The sequence below is a fragment of the Carassius auratus genome, chromosome 2 (assembly GCF_003368295.1).
Source record: "Carassius auratus strain Wakin chromosome 2, ASM336829v1, whole genome shotgun sequence".
Lineage (NCBI taxonomy): Eukaryota > Metazoa > Chordata > Actinopteri > Cypriniformes > Cyprinidae > Carassius > Carassius auratus.
In genome coordinates, this window is record NC_039244.1 from 29,759,925 (window position 1) to 29,778,637 (window position 18,713).

Here is an 18,713-nt window from a genome sequence, read left to right on the forward strand (position 1 = left end):
ATGTATAGCTTTCAATGCATTTTTATCAGGTTTGCCCTTTACGTGCATGTTTCTATTGTAGTTTAAAGCCAATGTGAAACAGCATTAATAACTTATTTTACTTAAGTAATCTGATGTAAGGAAAAAAATTAAATAATTCATTGAGAATTAAGTGGATCATAAAAAGCAGTCCAATACCAGAATGAACCCTAGGATAAAGGGGTCGTATGATGCGATTTAAATTTTTCCATTCTCTTTGGAGTTCTACAATCTCTTGGTGCATACAGAAAATCTGTAAAGCTGCAAAGACTAAAGTCTCAAACACAAAAAGTCATTCTTTGTAAAAATGGAGAATTAACCACACCCTTCTAAAACAGCTCATTCTAACAAGCACCCACATCTCTATGCAACAATGTAGGAAGATTTTTTTATAACGCCGCTCAAATGTTCACACAAAGAAAGAAGGCATAACTTTTTCTCTCTGTTGCCGCCACTGCAATGTTGTGGAGATGCTGTGTGTTTCATTCTGAAAGCAAAACAATTTTGTTTGGGCTTCAAAAAGAGGACACAACTAGAAATTCAGTGGTTAAGTTGTATTTACAACACTCTTCCGGAACAGTTCAATCCAAATATTATGGAGGACGAGGATGGTTTCCTGGGAGAGTAGTCTACAATGCCAGTGTAGACTACTGTAGACTGTAGCACTTGTTGTTTGTCGTTTCTCTGATCACATGGTTATATGTTTATGTGGCGCGATACACAACGCGATACATTAGGGCCGGGACTTTAACGCGTTAATTGAGATTAATTAATTACACAAAAAATAACGCGTTAACTAAGATTAATTAATTACAGAAAAAAAAATTCCCGCATTTTTAAGAACTTATTTTTGCACCGCGGAACGTTTCTCACTGGATGAGTTTCAGCGGACCGATTATACTGAAGCACCAACTAGCGTTCGCATATCACCGCAGCACATCCGAGTCTCAAGTATCACCTCAACGCAAAACATATAGCAGCTAGCATGGACTTTACACTTTATGTTGAACTATGTATTATTTTGTTGGTGCAACTGGCAGTTTATGTTGAACTCTTTATTGTTTTGGCCAAGGTTATTGAGAGTTGGACTTAGTATGTTATGGCCTCTGAAGCAACAGAGAGATGTTTTCTAATAGTCAGGGTTTCCAGTGTTCTGAATGTAATTGACAGTATTGTGTTTTACTTAAAAAAAAAAACACTTTACAGAAGGTTCCAGCACCTATAAGCTTCCTGAATTTCTGAAATGTACTATTTCTAAATTGTTTCTAAATATGCTATTGCTACACTTAATGGCAAAAATTGCACTGGTCTGCTAGACTTGGTTGAACAAAGATTAACAATATTTTGTTGCTTAAGCTTATGTATTCAGTCATTATTCAATGGTATACTATAAATCCATGTGAAAAAAATTACTTCTCACTGTTCTCAGGTCAAATATTTATATGCGATTAAAATGCGATTAATTTCGATTAATTAATTACAAAGCCTCTAATTAATTAGATTAATTTTTTTAATCGAGTCCCGGCCCTAGTAATTATGTCTCTACTGGATGCAACAACTGCCTAATTTATAATGGCTTTAATTGTTTTTGTATTGTCAAGCCAGAGTTCTGACCGGGACACAGCATCACAGTATGATAAGGCACAATACATTTCTGTAACACACTGGATAGCTGCCCAATATGCATCCACCTCGCTTTTTAGAATGCTCCTCTATGCGGGGCATAGAGGAGCAACAATACTGTACATAATGTGGAAAATAATGTGCGTTTTTTTAACCTTAAACCTATAAACCTAAAAATATTACCTTATATCATAAACACATTGCTTTAGACCAAATAATGTTAGTTCCCTTCCAGTTGGTCATTCTCGATGCCACGTCGGTGACCGACGCAAAATGGGATTTTGCTTCGATAGACCAATCTACTTCGAGTGTAAACTAAATGAGCCAATTCACATTGGCATGCAATTATTGCATCCAGCTGCAGCTGCTCACAGCGTGAGTATAAGAAGGAAGCAGGTGCAATGCATACCAGCTTTTTTATCGTTCTGCTCAACCATGTCTGCTGTGAACTACGAGTTCAGCACGCTCTTGTAAGCTTTGTGTATTGGCGAGACGGCGCTTCAGTGGCGGTCGTTCCTGTGTTGAGTGGATTGCACACTTTTGGGGGCACTACCCCTGTTGTGTTGCAAGTGGCCGATTACCCTGTGCACCTCAGCACTAAAAGAGCATTTCCTAAAGAGCAAATTTCTCTAAAAGAGCTTCACGGGTACGTCTTTACAAAGACGACAGACATCTTTGGGTGCATCCATCTCCAAGATTAGTTTGCAGCGTTCGACCTGAAGGACGAGTACTTTCATGTATCATTCCTTCCACGCCACAGACTTTTTCTGTGGTTCGCGTTCGAAGGACGGGCATACCAGTATAAGGTCCTGCCCTGCAGACTATCCCTGACTCTCCGTGTCTTCACTAAAATTGCGGAGAGGGCTCTTGTTCCCCTCAGAGAGCAGGGTGTTCTCAATTATTGCATTCTCAATTATCTTGACGATTGGCTTATACTAGTACAATCTCGGGATCAGTTGTGCGCGCACAGGGATTTGGTGCTCCGGCACCTGAGTCTGTTGGGCTTTCGGGTCAACTGATCTCTTTTCTTGGCATGGAGTTGGATTCGTCGAACAGACAGCATGCTTCACATAGGAACGTGAGCGGTTGGTGCTAGCCTGCTTGAATATGTTCAAGGACAGAACAGTGGTCCCACTGAAAATTTTCAGAGGCTCCTGGAGCATATGGTGGCCACAGCGGCACTTACACCGCTTGGCCTGTTACATATGAGACCACTCCAGCACTGGCTTTATTGCCTGAGGTGGGCGTGGAAGCGCGGCACTCACCGGGTCCAAGTTACTCCGGCCTGTCGGCAAACCCTTACCACGTGGTCAGATCTCGCATTTTTCCAGGCAGGGGTGCCCCTAGAGCAGATCTCCAGGCATGTTGTGGTTTTACACGGATGCCTCCAACACCGGCTGGGGGGCCCATGTACAACGGGCATGCAGTCTCAGGGGTTTGATGGGGACTCCATCCCCTGATGGTCCAGCTGATTTGGAGATGGTTGGAGCCACTCAGGTAGGCCTGTTTGCTTCTCCAGAGAGCTTTCACTGCAAGTTGTTCTACTCCCTGACCAAGAAAACTCTCAGGACGGACGCACTGGCACACAGCTGGCCCCGGGGCCTACGCAAGTATGCGTTTCCCCCACTGAGCCTTCTCACACAGACAATGTGCATAGTCCGTGAGGACAAGGAGCAAGTCTTGCTAGTGGCGCCGTATTGGCCCACTCGGACCTGGTTCCCCGAACTAGTGCTCCTCGCGACAGCCCCTCCTTGGCCAATTCCTCTGAGGAAGGGTCTACTGACTCAGAGATGGGGCACTGTTTGGCACCCTCGCCCAGACCTTTGGAATCTCCATTTCTGGTCCCTGGACAGGACGCAGAGGTTGTAGGTGACCTACCTCAGGAGGTAGTGGACACCATCACTTCGGCAAGAGCACCGTCTATGAGACACACTTATGCCTTGAAGTGGAACCTGTTTGTCGAATGTTGTTCTTCTTACCTAGAGGAACCCTGTAGATGCCCAGTTGCGGTCTTGCTTTCCTTTCTGCAGCAAGGGCTGGAGCGAAGCCTGTCTTCCTCCACCCTCAAAGTCCAGGTTGCCACTATTGCTGCGTACCATGACCCCATGAATGGGAAGTCTTTAGGTAAGCATGACCTCATCGCCAGGTTCCTTAGAGCGGCCAGGAGGTTTAATTTTTCCTGGCCCCCCTCTATACCCTCTCACTGCAGGGCCCATTCGAACCTTTGCATTCAGTTGAGCTAAAGTTTCTTTCATTGAAAACTCTGCTCCTGCTAGCACTAGCCTCCATCAAGAGGGTAGGGGACCTGCATGCATTTTGGTCAATGATTCGTGCCTAGAGTTTGGGCCGGCTGACTCCCAGGTAATCCTGAGACCCCGGCCTGGCTACGTGCCCAAGGTTCCCACTACATCCGTCAAAGACCAAGTGGTGAACCTGCAAGCGCTGCCCCTGGAGGAGATAGACCCACCGCTGGCTTTGCTCTTTCCTGTCCGAGCATTGAGATGCTATGTAGACCGGACACAAAGCTTCAGGACCTCAGACCAGCTCTTTGTCTATTTCAGAGGCCAGCAGAAGGGGAGTGCTGTCTCTAAGCAGAGGATGGCCCACTGGACTGTGGATGCCATAACACTGGCTTAGCAGGCACAGGGTGTGCCCTGCCCATTCAGGTTGTGAGCTCACTCAACTAGAAGTGTTGCATCCTCCTGGGCACTTACTCATGGCACCTCGATGACAGATATTTGTAGAGCTGTGGTCTGGGCGATCCCTAACACATCTGCTAAGCAGTGTTAATTTCGTTGACTAAATATTTTCGTCATTATTTTCGTCACGAATATATTTTTGCGGACGAAAACGAAACGAAAACTAAAATAGAAGGCACTGATGGAGACTAAAACTATGACTAAATTGATTGACATTATCGTCAACGAATAAAGGACGAGACGAAAATAGACTGTGACGAAAATCAAATCAGCAGACGGGAGAGATGCGAGGAATGAGCAAAAGAACCGGCAAAACAGAACAGACTGCATGAGAGAAGAGAACCAATCAGAGCCTGACTTATTGAGACGTGAAGCGAAGGTTTTCAGTTTTTAAATGAGCTCCCGGGAAGTCGGCATTCGAAGAGGTGATGTCTAAAAGAGCGACAAAATGTCCACAGCTCACTTCACGTTTGACAACGAACAAAACAAAACAAAGCGTAAAGCACGCGGAGCGCTCATTCGTGGCAAGAACACAACCAATTTGAAAAGACATTTACTGGCGAGCCACCCGGACATTTTCTCAAATGTAATTTTACAACGATGTTCTTTTGTTTATTGAGCTAAGCAAAACTGGAAGACTGCAGTGCGTAGATGTTGTAGCATTAAATATTACGAACTGAAAAGTACTGTAAAATAGCCCCTTCTTCAAGTTAGATGAGAGCACAATACTAATACGTAATATCATGATAAATACATTTGATTAATACTAATGTTTAGTATATTTTATAATGTTCTACTTGTTGACAATATCACAAATATTTCTATATTAGTCATGTGAAACATGAATGTTCACATCCTATCATTATACATACAGACAAATGAATACCTTATAAAATCTTGTTACTTTTTTTTTATCCACCTAGCTGCCAACTTATTAAATATTTACTTTAAATGTATGCACTTATTGTTCAGCTCAGCTGTAAGCTTTAAGGTCCTGGACCTAACTTTATGTTTCTTTTATTGATGGTCAATTGGCAGCTTATTGTTTACATTATCATGACAGTGTTTGTTGCTGCATAAAAGCTTTTGAATCGAAATAAAGACACAGTTGTGTTGAAATAAAGTTGAATTTGTGTTTTATATATTTTGGTTAAGTTTGTTTCCTATACCAGCTGTAAAAAATTGTCTAGTAAATCTGTTATTGATTTTAGTCTTATTTTAGTCGACTAAAATACCAAGCAATTTTAGTCGACTAAAATACCAAGCAATTTTAGTCGACTAAAATACCAAGCAATTTTAGTCGACTAAAATAAGACTAAAATTAAAACAAATCAGATGACTAAAACTTGACTAAAACTAAAAAGAATTATAGTCAAAAGACTAAGACTAAAACTAAATTAAAATTTCGTGTCAAAATTAACACTGCTGCTAAGTTCTATAGCCTTCGTGTAGAGCTGGTATCCTCCTGTGTTCTCACCTCAAATGGGTAGTGACACTGAGAGGCCCCGTTAGTGTCAGCTTGCTTAAACTGCTCCAGAGTGTCTGTACTGTAGACCCTGTTGAGATCCTCCATCACCCTAGGCAGCTGGACGTGGTGGAACGTCCGGCGCCAGGCCTTCATGATGAATCTGTGAGAACCATGTAAGGCTGGGTTCCATATTGAGACCTAAGCGGTACTCATATGTGTATAGTCCACGGTATAGCCTTAGAGCCCGTGTTTACCAGGCAGACATCTGCCTTCCCAAGTGGGTTTTAATCACCTCAAATTTCTCCATATACACCTAAATGGATGCTATATGTGTATTTGCTCCCAATACCTCCTTTGGAAAGGATGGGGCTTCCGCATCGTCCCTGTTCAAAGTGGAATGGGTAAATTTTCCCAGTGTTATCCAATCTCACCCAGTGAAGTAGTGCTTTGACAATGGTGAGTGGAACTACTTGTTCTGAGCCCGGCCTACACCTAATAGGGGCACAGACGGCTTGCACAGGGCACTGGAAGGGGCAGCACCCATGGCGCTTTGGTAGGGACCCCCTTTTGCATCAGTCACCTACGTGGCATCAAGAGTGACCGACTAAAAGGGAACATCTCGGTTATATATGGTAACCCTCGTTCCCCGAAGGAACAGAGACACCACGTCCCGTCGCCATGGTTGCTGTACCGCCCCTGAGCTGCCGGTTCTCCGGCTCGGCTCCTCAGCGAAAACCTGTTATGCATTGCACCTGCTGCCTTCTTATACTGACGCTGTGAGCAGCGGCAGCTAGATGCATTAATTGCATGCCAATGTGCATTTGCTCGTTTAGTTAATACTCAAAGTAGATTGGTCTATCGAAGCGATATCCCATTTTGCGTTGGTCACCGACCTGGTGTCTCCGTCCCCTCCTTCAGAGACATTTTTACCAATGTCATAAGAACCCTTAAAAACAATAAGATGTATTTTTTTTTAGGAAAGTTGTTGCATTTTCTTTTTAATATGGTTTCATTTTGATTAAATATTATAAGGACATGTTTTTATAAAAAATTTTATACTGCACAAAAGCCCTATTTGTGTAGTTTCAAATTTTATTATCTTATTTTCACCTGGTATTAAGATGCACTGATCTCATCACAAGTATTTAATTTACATTTAATTTATTTTATTTTATTTTTATTTTCTTTCTTTCCCGTCACCTGCTGCGGGCTCAGAGATATGTCCAGCAGGAAGATGAACAAACTGTGGGATCATATTTATTGGTTTAGAGGGGGAAACACTGATGAAACCAAAATTACTTTCTTCAGTAAGATTTTGTTGACATTTTTCCTTTTAAACATCAGTGAAATTAGTCGTAGTGCTCTTTCATCGCCAACATTTATTTTATTATTTTAAGTTGCCATCTACCACCAGCAATTTTGATAATATCCACAAAAGTTTAATGGCCCCCAGAATATATTGTTGTATGAAATTCTGAACATGCAATATGCAACATGCAAAGAACAGAGCCTCAACTTAAAAAAAAACAACAAAAAAAAAACAAACAAAAAACTCTAGCTTCATGCAATCTTCATTTATCAGCATTTCAATGTTGGCAAGCTTCATGAAAAAACAAAGAAAAGAAAAAAAATGCTTTGTACAAAAAGCTGAGAAAATCATGTTTATTTGGTAATGTTAGGCAGTTTTGATTTATATGCTGTTTAATGTTTGATGAATGTTTTATTTTACATATGCATCTGCTTATATTCGCGATCACATGGGTTTACTTCTACTTCACTGCGTTTTGATCCAGATGTTCAATACTTGTTGAACATTGTCGTTGAGTTTCCGACAATGGACTAAAGCAAAATGCTTTAGACACCATTTACACCTGTAATTAGCACTGGCCAGTTGTAAATGGATCAACAATAATGCATCTTTTTAGCAGGCCCTGTTTACCAGTTGTAAACAAAGCATTCAAGGCATTCAAGAGTGAAATGCATTGCACACAACCATCTATTCCTATTTTCCTTCAAAAATGAAAAGTTCTCAAGTCCTACAGTATACCAATACATATATAATGTTACATTATACATACATTATGGATGTGCCAGAAGCTGAATACCTTATTTGGAAAGGCACAAAAAAATGAATAATGCATTCAACGCAGCCCCTAAACAGACATGGTTAGGCTTGCTGTGGTAGTCTGTTACATGGTGTCCAGCCATACTGTAGACGAATTACATCATCAAAGTGTGGACTCAGAGGGCCCACAGAGTATGCATGATTGTGCATATAATGTTGAAAATTAAAAGTGAGCAAACATTAAAAAATTATTTCAATACCCTGCATACTGCCCCTTTCACACAGTCATATCAGCAAAGTAATAACTGCTGTTAAAACAGACAAAGACGCGCCGTCTTATTACCGGTAAAAAACCATTCACACATCAGTTTCAAAATACTAGTAAATTCTGTGACATTATAGACCAGACATGACATCTTACAAAATTACTTGTAGCACATCTAGACAAGTGGAGCCGGTTTCTGATAGCATGCTGCAAGACTTGTTACAACAAACACCGAACCAAACCATTTAACTGTTGCACACCAAGTTCATTGGCTGCAGATGCAACTAGGATTGCAAACACACAGACAATTTCCAGTAAATTTCAGGAAACTTTCCAAAGGTTACTGAAAATTTCCAAATGTTTCCTAAAGTTTAAAAAAAAAATGCTGTCAAGTTTCCATAAATGTAACAGAAATTTTCTTTCCTTTTGCAACCCAAGAAGCAACAGAGACCAATTAGCTCGTGCCATGTAGTAAATGATAGCTAGGAGATTGTGGAAGTTGCAAAGGATCACTCCACCACCCTGCACCCACCTAGAGTTGAAAGAATGAACTAGATAATTCTGTCATGACAGCTCTCTGAATAGTTTAGTATGGGAATGGATGTGAGAATTTTAATGTATTAGGTTGTGGAAGAATAGATCTGCTTATGTTAATGCAGTTATTATGAGAGATTGCCAATGCATACATAATATTACCCCAACAAAGCAGGAGACAAAACAAAATAGAAAATACAAGCCAATATACATACATGCTGCTCTGAGAATATAAAACAAGCTGCTGCATCAATAGACAAGCATATATCCGCGGCAGTTAACTGGACATACCCCCCCGTCCGGACAAGCATGGAGAACTACATAAATGTTAGCTTACGTGTGCTTTGCAACATGGATTAATGCTTAACTCTTTTTTGGGTGAACTATCCCTTTAAGAACCTTGCAGTCTGCGCCATCTAGAGTTTCATGACAGAACTAGATATTTAAAGCTTTGGTTGAGAATTATCTCATTCTTGGGTCTTCTCTCCCCACAGAAATGCCTTTTTGTTTTTTTCCCCACATTTTCTTGGCAACGCTAGTATTTCTGGCTTCGCTTTCAGTCGCCGTTATTGAAACCAGCTGCCCCCAACTTGCCACAAATAACTAGTTAAGGATAAATCTCAGCGAATGGCTTTACTGCAGAGTCATTATTTTCCTATGCCTGTAATTAAAGATTTTCAGAGGGGAAAATCAAAGCATATGATGGAGCACATTTTATATGCCTGGAGTCCAGCTTGTCATTTTTTTGTGAATGCAATTAAAGTAGAGTTTCAGACAACAGGCCTGTTTTGCAGGACACTTGTCCTGGAGGGAGTGTGCCATGTGTGTTTCACATTTTCACAAAAACAATAGCCAAATGCAGAGGCTGTCTTATATATAGAGGATTAAGCCGCAGACCGTCTCCAATAGCTCAGTGGTTTCAGATGTAACTCTACTAAGAAACATAACATATATAATTTCCCCAAATCCAAGGTTACGAGGAAGCTATCATCATATATGATGCTATTGATGATGTCATTTGGGGTTTCTGAATAATATTTATCTTCTTGCTCCATCTTGCATGAGATTCCGAGCTCCTGGCCTGAATTTGCTGGTGTTTTGATATATGAAAGCTTTCATAGCAATCCGGTGGTGTTATTTTACACCCAACCACAAAGTTTGAGCGTTAGGCTATTTTCACACACAGGCCAGAGAGTCTCAGGGCTTGTGGAAGCCACATCCCTGCACTGTGCGACCCATGTTGAAACAGTATCTCAGTATCTCTCTGAATGAGAACCTTGTTCATGCCCCGCCATGGAGACTTGGTCTTAACCGAAGCACAAACGTGCAATAATAACAAATAAGAGCTGTGCAGTACAGCGAGCTCTGAGGCCTGGCCTTGACTTGAGGTTAAGCTCAGCAACCTCCAGCCTGGACTAGAATAGATAAACCGACTCGGCTAACTATTTGCTGAGCAAACAATCTGAGATACACACGACGATGCAATGGTCTAATAATAGTTAGCTCAACAGTTAGTGGAGAATGCCACATAAATTGCACATAAAACATCAAGGGTGGTCTCACAAAGACTTGGTCAGGGACGAGGCAAAAGCATTGCTGAATAAATCCTCAAGTCTTTCCTCGCTCAGCAAGATTGAGGGATGTAGCGGGCAGCCGTTTCCTTTGGATGACAAATCTCGAAAATAGACTTGTTTTTACAGCTCCTACTGTAGGAAATCTCCTTAATGTGCTATGACATTCATTTATTGTACTTGGGCCAGAAATGTCTTTGGCAATTCCTCTAAAAAGCAAGAGAACATTGAACATTGCCTCTATGGTGGCAAAGAGAAATACAGCGCTGAGCGGTTAGTGCATAATTTGAGATAAAAGTGAAAGGAAATTCGTCCATGCAATTCATCGTGTTCTCCATGGTAAATGCTGTTAAAATCCCAGATGCTACAATAATTTATAATACTGAGATCATAACACTTACAGGATGATATGACATGCTTTAAAAGACCTTAAGAAAATGTATTGCAGTAATTTCAGAATAAAACATAAAAATGCACATAAAAATTATCATAGGACTAACAAGGATGTCAATGATGATGATGGAAAGGAAAAATCGGTAACACTTTAGTATAGGCACCAGTTCTCACTATTAACTAGTTGCTCATAATCATGCATATTATTTACAATTTGGCTGTTTATTATTACTGATAAAGCATTTATTCTACCTGGACATATTCTACATCCTTAATCCTAAACTTAACAACTATCTACTAACTATTAGTAAGCAGCAAATTATGAGTTTACGGAGCAAAAGTCGTAGTTAATGGTTTGTTAATAACGAGAATTGGACCTTAAAATAAAGTGACTGAAAAATCTTTTAAAAATCTAGGTTTAAAACTAATTTGGCTTCATTTGTTTATTAAAATCTTTCCCAACACTTGAAAATATTCAAATGGCAAAACAATTGTCCTTAAACCTTGTATTTACAAATAAACAAATCTAAATTCTTTTCAAATTAGCTTTCAAACACATTATTATTATTATTATTATTATCATTATTATTATTATTTGTAATTACACCACAAAAATAAATACATAATAATAATAATAATAATAATAATAAAAACACCTCCACACATTTTTGGCCATAACTCCTGAATCATTTAATAATGATCAAATTGAATATAGATTGATATTTCATTTCCATCATGAAAACATCTTAACCGTGTAGAGTTTTTAATAAAAATCTATATATAATAAATAGTCAAACATTTTTGTTTGCCAGATATCAATAATTATTAATATCAATAATTATTTTGATTAATCTCTGTGACATCATGCCCAAACATGCCAAAGCTAACGTGTTTAATGCACGTAAATTGTACATTTGATAGAGCTCCATATTCAGATTCAAGAACCACAAGATTAAGTCAAATTATTTAATATTTGCAATGAAAAAATAATAATAATTAAAAATAAAATAAAATAAAAATAACAAAAACATGCTTTTACCATCCAGCTCTAGGTTTTATTTTACTCAAACTCAAGTGCACCTCCAGACTCCTTAGGTCAAAATGTTTTAAAGTTTGTAATTGTTTGTAAAAAACAATGCACGAACCACTACAGTTGCTGCTTGCTGCTTCTTTCTTTCATTTTTTAAAATAAACTAATAGATCTGGACACAAAAAAAAAAAAAAAAAAACAATCAAACAAACAAACAAAAACCTAACTGACCCAAATACAAAATGCATTGCAACAATTACTGGTCACATGTGGTCTCAGCACTTCAGAAACAGCAAAAAGACATCCTGCACAGTCTGTCTCAGAGGTTATGTTCTTAGCCTAATTTCTTTAGCTATTCAATGATCAGAAAGACATGTGCACCCTTCCAAAAGGGGTCAGAAAACAGCCACCAGAAAGACGCAGAGCATCAGGTAGACTGGTCAGACCTGACTCACACACACAACACAGGGCCGAGAGCACAGGCCAGATCACAGGAAATCTCACCCAAGATCCAGCACAAATAACATCACTTCACATTATTGGGATACTTTGAACAGATTTGATCATTTTTCTTTCTTTTTTGACTGAATACAATATGTGTGTTTACACTCACTAATCTTGCCAATCCAAATTAATCAAAAATTTCAGATTCTGGATTTTTTTGTATATATATATATATATATATATGAACTTCAATTAATTATATGCAGTATCCGGGTGCCATGTTTAGAGATGGAAAAAGCCAATAAACAGAATATTTTAGGCTTTTTGAAGAACGTATAATGAAGAATAGGTATGACATGATAAAATAGAAATATTTAAGATATTAAATATTTGACAATGAGCAAAATTGCTATCTCTACACCAAACCCCATCTTGAATATTAGTGTTCTCAGTCTTATGGACCCCGCTGTATAATATAATTATTCCTCTCTGTTATTCATCATTTCATATTACTAAATAAATCTTCAAACCTAAGTAAATGAGACATTGGAAATAACTTTGAAAGAGTGGAAAGAGCCCAGCTGTCCATCTTGGCAGTGACAGGAAAGAGATGTCGAGAGGAATTAGGTGTGACAGAGCTCAGACGAGCAAACACTGACTGCATCTGAATGAGATCTCATTTGAATACCAGACTTCTGTTCAACATCAGCCTCTCATAAGAGATCTAGGAGCATCTCCTGCCTCATAAACCGCTCATCACAACATAACTCTCTGCTGATGAATGAACTCAAGACTTCACATGTATGAGAACAACTCAACACTGAGCTGGGCTCCTGTTACTGCATTAACACAGTCATGGCCAAATCAACCTTCACTTCCATTTCTTTTTTAATGAAATAAACCATAGCGACTTAAGAATTTAAAATGGGTTATCACATTTTTGACTAATGAATTGCCTTGGTCTTCCAGTTAATCGTGAATACCGGATAGGTAGCAGTGCTGAGTGTAATGCATTACCAAGGAATTCATTTCTTTTACCTTGGAAAAGTAAGCGAATACTCTTAATCTTTCTGTAATTTAATTAAAATTACTTCTTATGTAAATTGCATTAAATACTGTATAGAACATTTGTATAAGTAATGTTCTGTAACGTGTTGTGTTTTTTAAAGCACACAACAAAGCGTTGTGTTTCCCAAAAGCAACTATGGTCACAAGTTCCGTCGTTACCAGCTGTCACGCTTCACTAGAGGCAAGAAACGAGGAAACCCAGTGATATTCACAGCCTTTCATGAGCACACGGGGACCATAGGAGACACTGAAACACAAGGAATGACGTTTAAGGACAGCCAAACACATACAGTACTGAAAGGACTAGGGCTTTTAAACACAGGATAATTGGGGAAACACAGGTGCATGGAATAACTAATTAACAAGGACACGGAACACATGTGGAGGGAAAACACAACATAATGAGTCCAGGGGCGTGACACCAATAGAGCTCAGTGGAACTAACAAGCAAATTAATAGTGCATTTGGGAAATGCACTTCAGGGCAGGTGAACCGGAAGAAAGGGAAAAAAATCCATAACCATTATAGTATATAAAAGTGGATTTAACATCAAAATGTAACATTCAATGTCAAAATGTATGTTTTAAAACCTGCTCACTTTAAATACTTTGGTCAGGTCAAGATTAGTTCATCCAATTTTATATTATTTATTTGAAAGAATTAAAAGAGCAGTTTCATGTCTTTATTCTTGTATTTGCGAGGTTGATATGGAATTTAGAACGTGTTAAGTAATGCGTTACTTTTTAGAGAGAGTAATTAGTACAGCAATCTTATTACACAGTTTATTTATTTATTGAGCAACTCACCCAACACTGACAAGGAGTTTGAGAAAGAGAGTTTACGCACAAAAATAAGCAAGATGTTGATGTAAGTTGCAAAGACTAAAGTCTCAAACCCAAAGAGATATTCTTTATAAAATTTAAGACTCGTCCACGCCCTCCTAAAACGCCCTGTTTAAACACGCCCCCACATGTCCATGTCACTGTGTGGGAAAATTAGCATGAAACCACCCAAATTTCCATGCAAAGAAAGAAGGCGTAACTTTTATTCTCACTGTTGCAGCTGCCACAATGTTGTGGAGACGCTGTGTATTTCATTGTGAAAGCGAAAATATATTGTTTGGTCTTCAAAAAGAGGACACGACTAGAAATCAGTGGTTAAGTTGTATTTAAAACACTGTTCCAGAACAGTTCAACCCAAATATTCAGATGAGTGCAGCGGATTTTACGTAGGACTGTTTCCTGAACTTGGCTGTGCACAAAGGCTGTTCCTATAAAGTGGGGCATTTAAAACTTTGCAGGGACAGTTTGGCGCTTCTGACTCACAGTCTGTAAGTACATTTTCATATTTAAAGAATATGCCACTGATGATGATGTTACGCAATGCAATCCATAAAAAGTAAGTGTAAGTCATTATAATCAGTAATTATGTCCCCACTGGATGCAACAAATGCCTCGTTTGTAATGGGTTTTATTGGTTTTTATTTGGTAAAAAACAATCATTTTTTTATTTTTGGCGAAAACCATTACTACTTCTGGAAACAAACACAAAAAAAAAAACATCATAGTCATACATTTTATATAAGTATGAAAAATATGAAATGCAGAAGGCAATACTCTAATTTGAATTTGAAATCCTTAACAACACATAATTATTTTAAGCACAGGATGTCTTGCAAATGTCTTGGAAAAGTACTTTTCCTGTGTGAATAATATACTGCAGCTTATGTCATGTTTCATTACGGTTTGAATCTAAATCTAAAAACTAAAAGTCTCACACATCCTTAACCGTTTCATGCTGTGAGACAAAAGTGACTTAACACAAGTAAAATAAGCCTGTGATAAGAAGAAAAAAAAAATACTGCAGTCTGGTTATAACAATAGGCGGCCAAAATGGTTATTTACAATGCATTTGAGACAGTCCACCAGGGAATGAGGTGACCACAGTGAAAGGAAACTGAGGTTACCATAAAAAAATAATGCCTTTCACACACTCGATTCCCAGATCTCTATTTAACGTGGCAAATCACCCAAAAGGGATTACACACAACTGCGCTATGCTATTTTCCAAGGAAACTTGTGGGTATGTTTAGCAGCTCTTTTCTGATGTTGTAATGTCAGTGTATCGTTCAGACACCACGTCATTAGGTCACTACGCAAGGATAGGACACAGAAAACTGTGATTCAATTATATATCATCTATACTGGTTACAGAACAATCATTTTCATTAACAAATCATTAAACATAATACAATGCTTAACAGATCATAAATGAATATATATTCAAATAGCTACACTTATGAGATAATGTGCTTGTAAATGTTTACTAATGAACTTATTGAACACTACATAATGAAGCAAGAATATTAATATTAAGAATTTTACTTTACAATAACAACATTTTTACAAAATTGTTACAGTAGCCAAAGAGTTAAATTGAAGAGAAAGTACGAACAATTACAAATGTGTAAGTAGTAATATATATATATATATATATATATATATATATATATATATATATATATATATATATATATATATATATTAGGGGTGTAACGTTCACAAAATTCACGGTTCGGTTCGATACACTGATGTCACGGTTCGGTTCGGTTCGATACGTTTTAGATACAGCAAAATGTAAAAACATCTCAACTTTTCAGAATGCCGCAAGTGCACCGCGGGTCATGTGACAAGAACTAACCAATCAGCTTCATCCTTTCCCGTAACAACGTTGAGAGCTCAGCCAAGATGAAGGAACAGCTGATCATAGTTGTATATGGATTGCAATTTTGAAATAAATTTAGTAGCAGAGCTACTGCAAGCGATTTTTAGAGCTGCAAATCCATTTATCCTTTGCTGAAATTTCCGCGTCTCATGGAGAGAGCACGTCATTGTTGCTTAGCAAAGACAGACTCCTCATGAGCGCTTCTGCCCGAGCGCTTTGGAAAGGAGGAGAAAGACGCGCTTAGCGTTTTCCACGCGTTTTTAGGTGCGAAATGTGAATGGCCCCTACGGCGCTCGCTCACTCAGCACGTGCTGAAGGCTCGTTACAAAATGTCTAATGCATTTAACAGACCAGAAAAAGAAGATCCTCCAACAACCAACAGGTCTGGTGTTTGGGTGCACTTTGGATTCCCTGTAAGCTATAATGGTGATGACAGAATGAATGGTAAATAGCAAGGTCTCATATCCGCGGCTATAATGTAAATGAAGCCTACCAATCGCCGTGGTGATGTCTTTTGACCTGTTTGAATCCGTTGGAAATGTCTGTCTAAATGCTGCGGGGATAGTTTGTTGCGTGTATGTTTCTCCTTTTTTTCGTCTTTTCCCAGATACTGACACACTAAGGTGATGGCGGCGTAAATGAGTTGATGTTTCAAGATTCCCGCTGTTTTTTTTTTTTTTTTTGTATTCCCGCTGGTGTACCCTATTGTCATGTAGCAGATGCGACATACCGTATTTTTTTTTATCCACCACTCTCTTGCCATCACTATTATAGCTTACAGTGAATCCAAAGTGCACCCAAACACCAGACCTGTTGGTTATTGGAGGATCTTCTATTTCTGGTCTGTTAAACACATTGGCTATTTTGCAACGAGCCTTCAGCGTGTACTGAGTGAGCGAGCGCCTGCTGAGTAGCCTAACATAAACATATAAGTTGGTGTTTTTTTATTCTTAGGGAGTGTCAGGGGCATTGCCTGTTACGTCGTTTGGGTTATTGGACTACCTTGTTGAACACATATCATTATATTTTTAATTTTATATATTTTTTTCAAATATAATTAATTAGTCCAACGAACCGTTCGGTACATAATGCGTACCGTGTACCGAACCGAAAGCCTCGTACTGAACGGTTCAATACGAATACGCGTATCGTTACACCCCTAATAAATATATATAATAAATACATATTTATATATATATATATATATATATATATATATATATATATATATATATATATATATATATATATAATATATAAAATTGCATTTACAGACTGTGATTATGAATTAATTAATCATACATTGTCATCATGAATAATTTGTGAAGTAAATGGTAAAAAAATTTCACACGATTCAGTATTTTAGTGAGAATATACATAAATGCTTGTGTTTATTATTATATGTTGTTCTATTACCACTAAATAAGCCTTTTTACTTTCGAGAAATGATTAAGCAAGAAAGAATTATGAAACTGCACAAACCCAAGCATTTATTTTTTTAACATAAAATCGCTTTAAAGCACATCACAGCATATAAGTCAGGTTTGTAAGAAGTAACTTCCTTGATGGAGGCATATTCCTTAACAAACCTATCTTATTGTTCATTCATACAATGACCACAAAGATACTGATCTGAAACCGAAAACCTGTTTTGACAGGCTTTGATTCTGAATATTTGTGTATTTTTCCTGTGTGTGTGTCTGACAGACAGCTTTTTAAATATCTTAAATAACGACATGTCAGGGCAGTGTAATAGAAGCTAATGAATTGTGTTGGCTTTGGCTCTGTCTGATGGAGTGTTTCTGAGAGATGCAACTTAATCAATGTCAGTTCTTATTAGCATCATCTTGATTGGATGTGACGAAGTCAAGCACCTCGGCGTCTGAGTCCTGACCCCAGCACACATGTACAGACACCTGCTTCGTCTGTCATACATGTCATTTCTGCAATGCTTAACTGACCTGAGAGTGAGGATAACTGTGCTCTAGTGCTCCGTGACAGTGGATGTCTGTGTTTGTCACCCTGGTTTATATTAGTAGTCTGTTACTCTAAATTTAGTTAGTTTGTTTTGTTTATTTAGAAACACATTTATAACTTACCAGTAATTTTATGTTTGGACTTGATGCCTTGCTCACATTTCCGTCTAGCGATTAACAGAAGAGAGATTTGTTCTTCTTTAGTGAGGACATCATCAGCATCAACCTGTACACACACACACACACACACACACACACACACAAAATATATAATATAATTCAGAGTTTATTATTATCTGTATTATGCATCCTTATGAGGGCATAGTGTTTTAACCATAAACCATAACACGTCAAGCTTGATGTAAAAAGTCATTGACAAATGCTCTGAATAATTACACTTTATGAACACATTTTCTACAGTAACTCATATTTTATGTGAGATTTTGTAGATTAATTTGAGATCGTATGGATTAACTAGAATATCTGGTAACACTTAAAGCCTTTATGTATAATGCATTATAAATATATTCATAATGTGTATTGTAATGCATTATATCTTTATATTGCAATTGTAACCTGTTAAAATTCTTTATAACATTTGAAGATCTGTTTGTGGTTTTTTAATGCATTATACTTATGCATTATAAGTTTAAATGAAGGGATAAGCATTACAAAGTATTATAACTTGGCTACAATTACATATAATGCATTATAAGGTGTGTTACAAGACTACACTTTTATATTGCATTAAATACAATAATACATATATATATATAATAAAAATATATATAAATAAAAAATACACATCAGGGATACTTTACATTGTTACAGGGAT

The 18,713-nt window shown here is 38.0% G+C and overlaps 1 protein-coding gene across 1 annotated transcript in view; it reads right to left on the reverse strand.

The window, feature by feature from the left end:
- Window positions 1-18,713, reverse strand: part of LOC113039892 (parathyroid hormone/parathyroid hormone-related peptide receptor-like) — an 83,874-nt gene that overhangs the window by 20,945 nt on the left and 44,216 nt on the right. Inside the window, exon 3 of the mRNA XM_026198047.1 lies at window positions 18,002-18,104. Within this exon, the coding sequence (XP_026053832.1) occupies window positions 18,002-18,104 (103 nt within the window). The remainder of the gene's footprint in view (window positions 1-18,001; window positions 18,105-18,713) is intronic.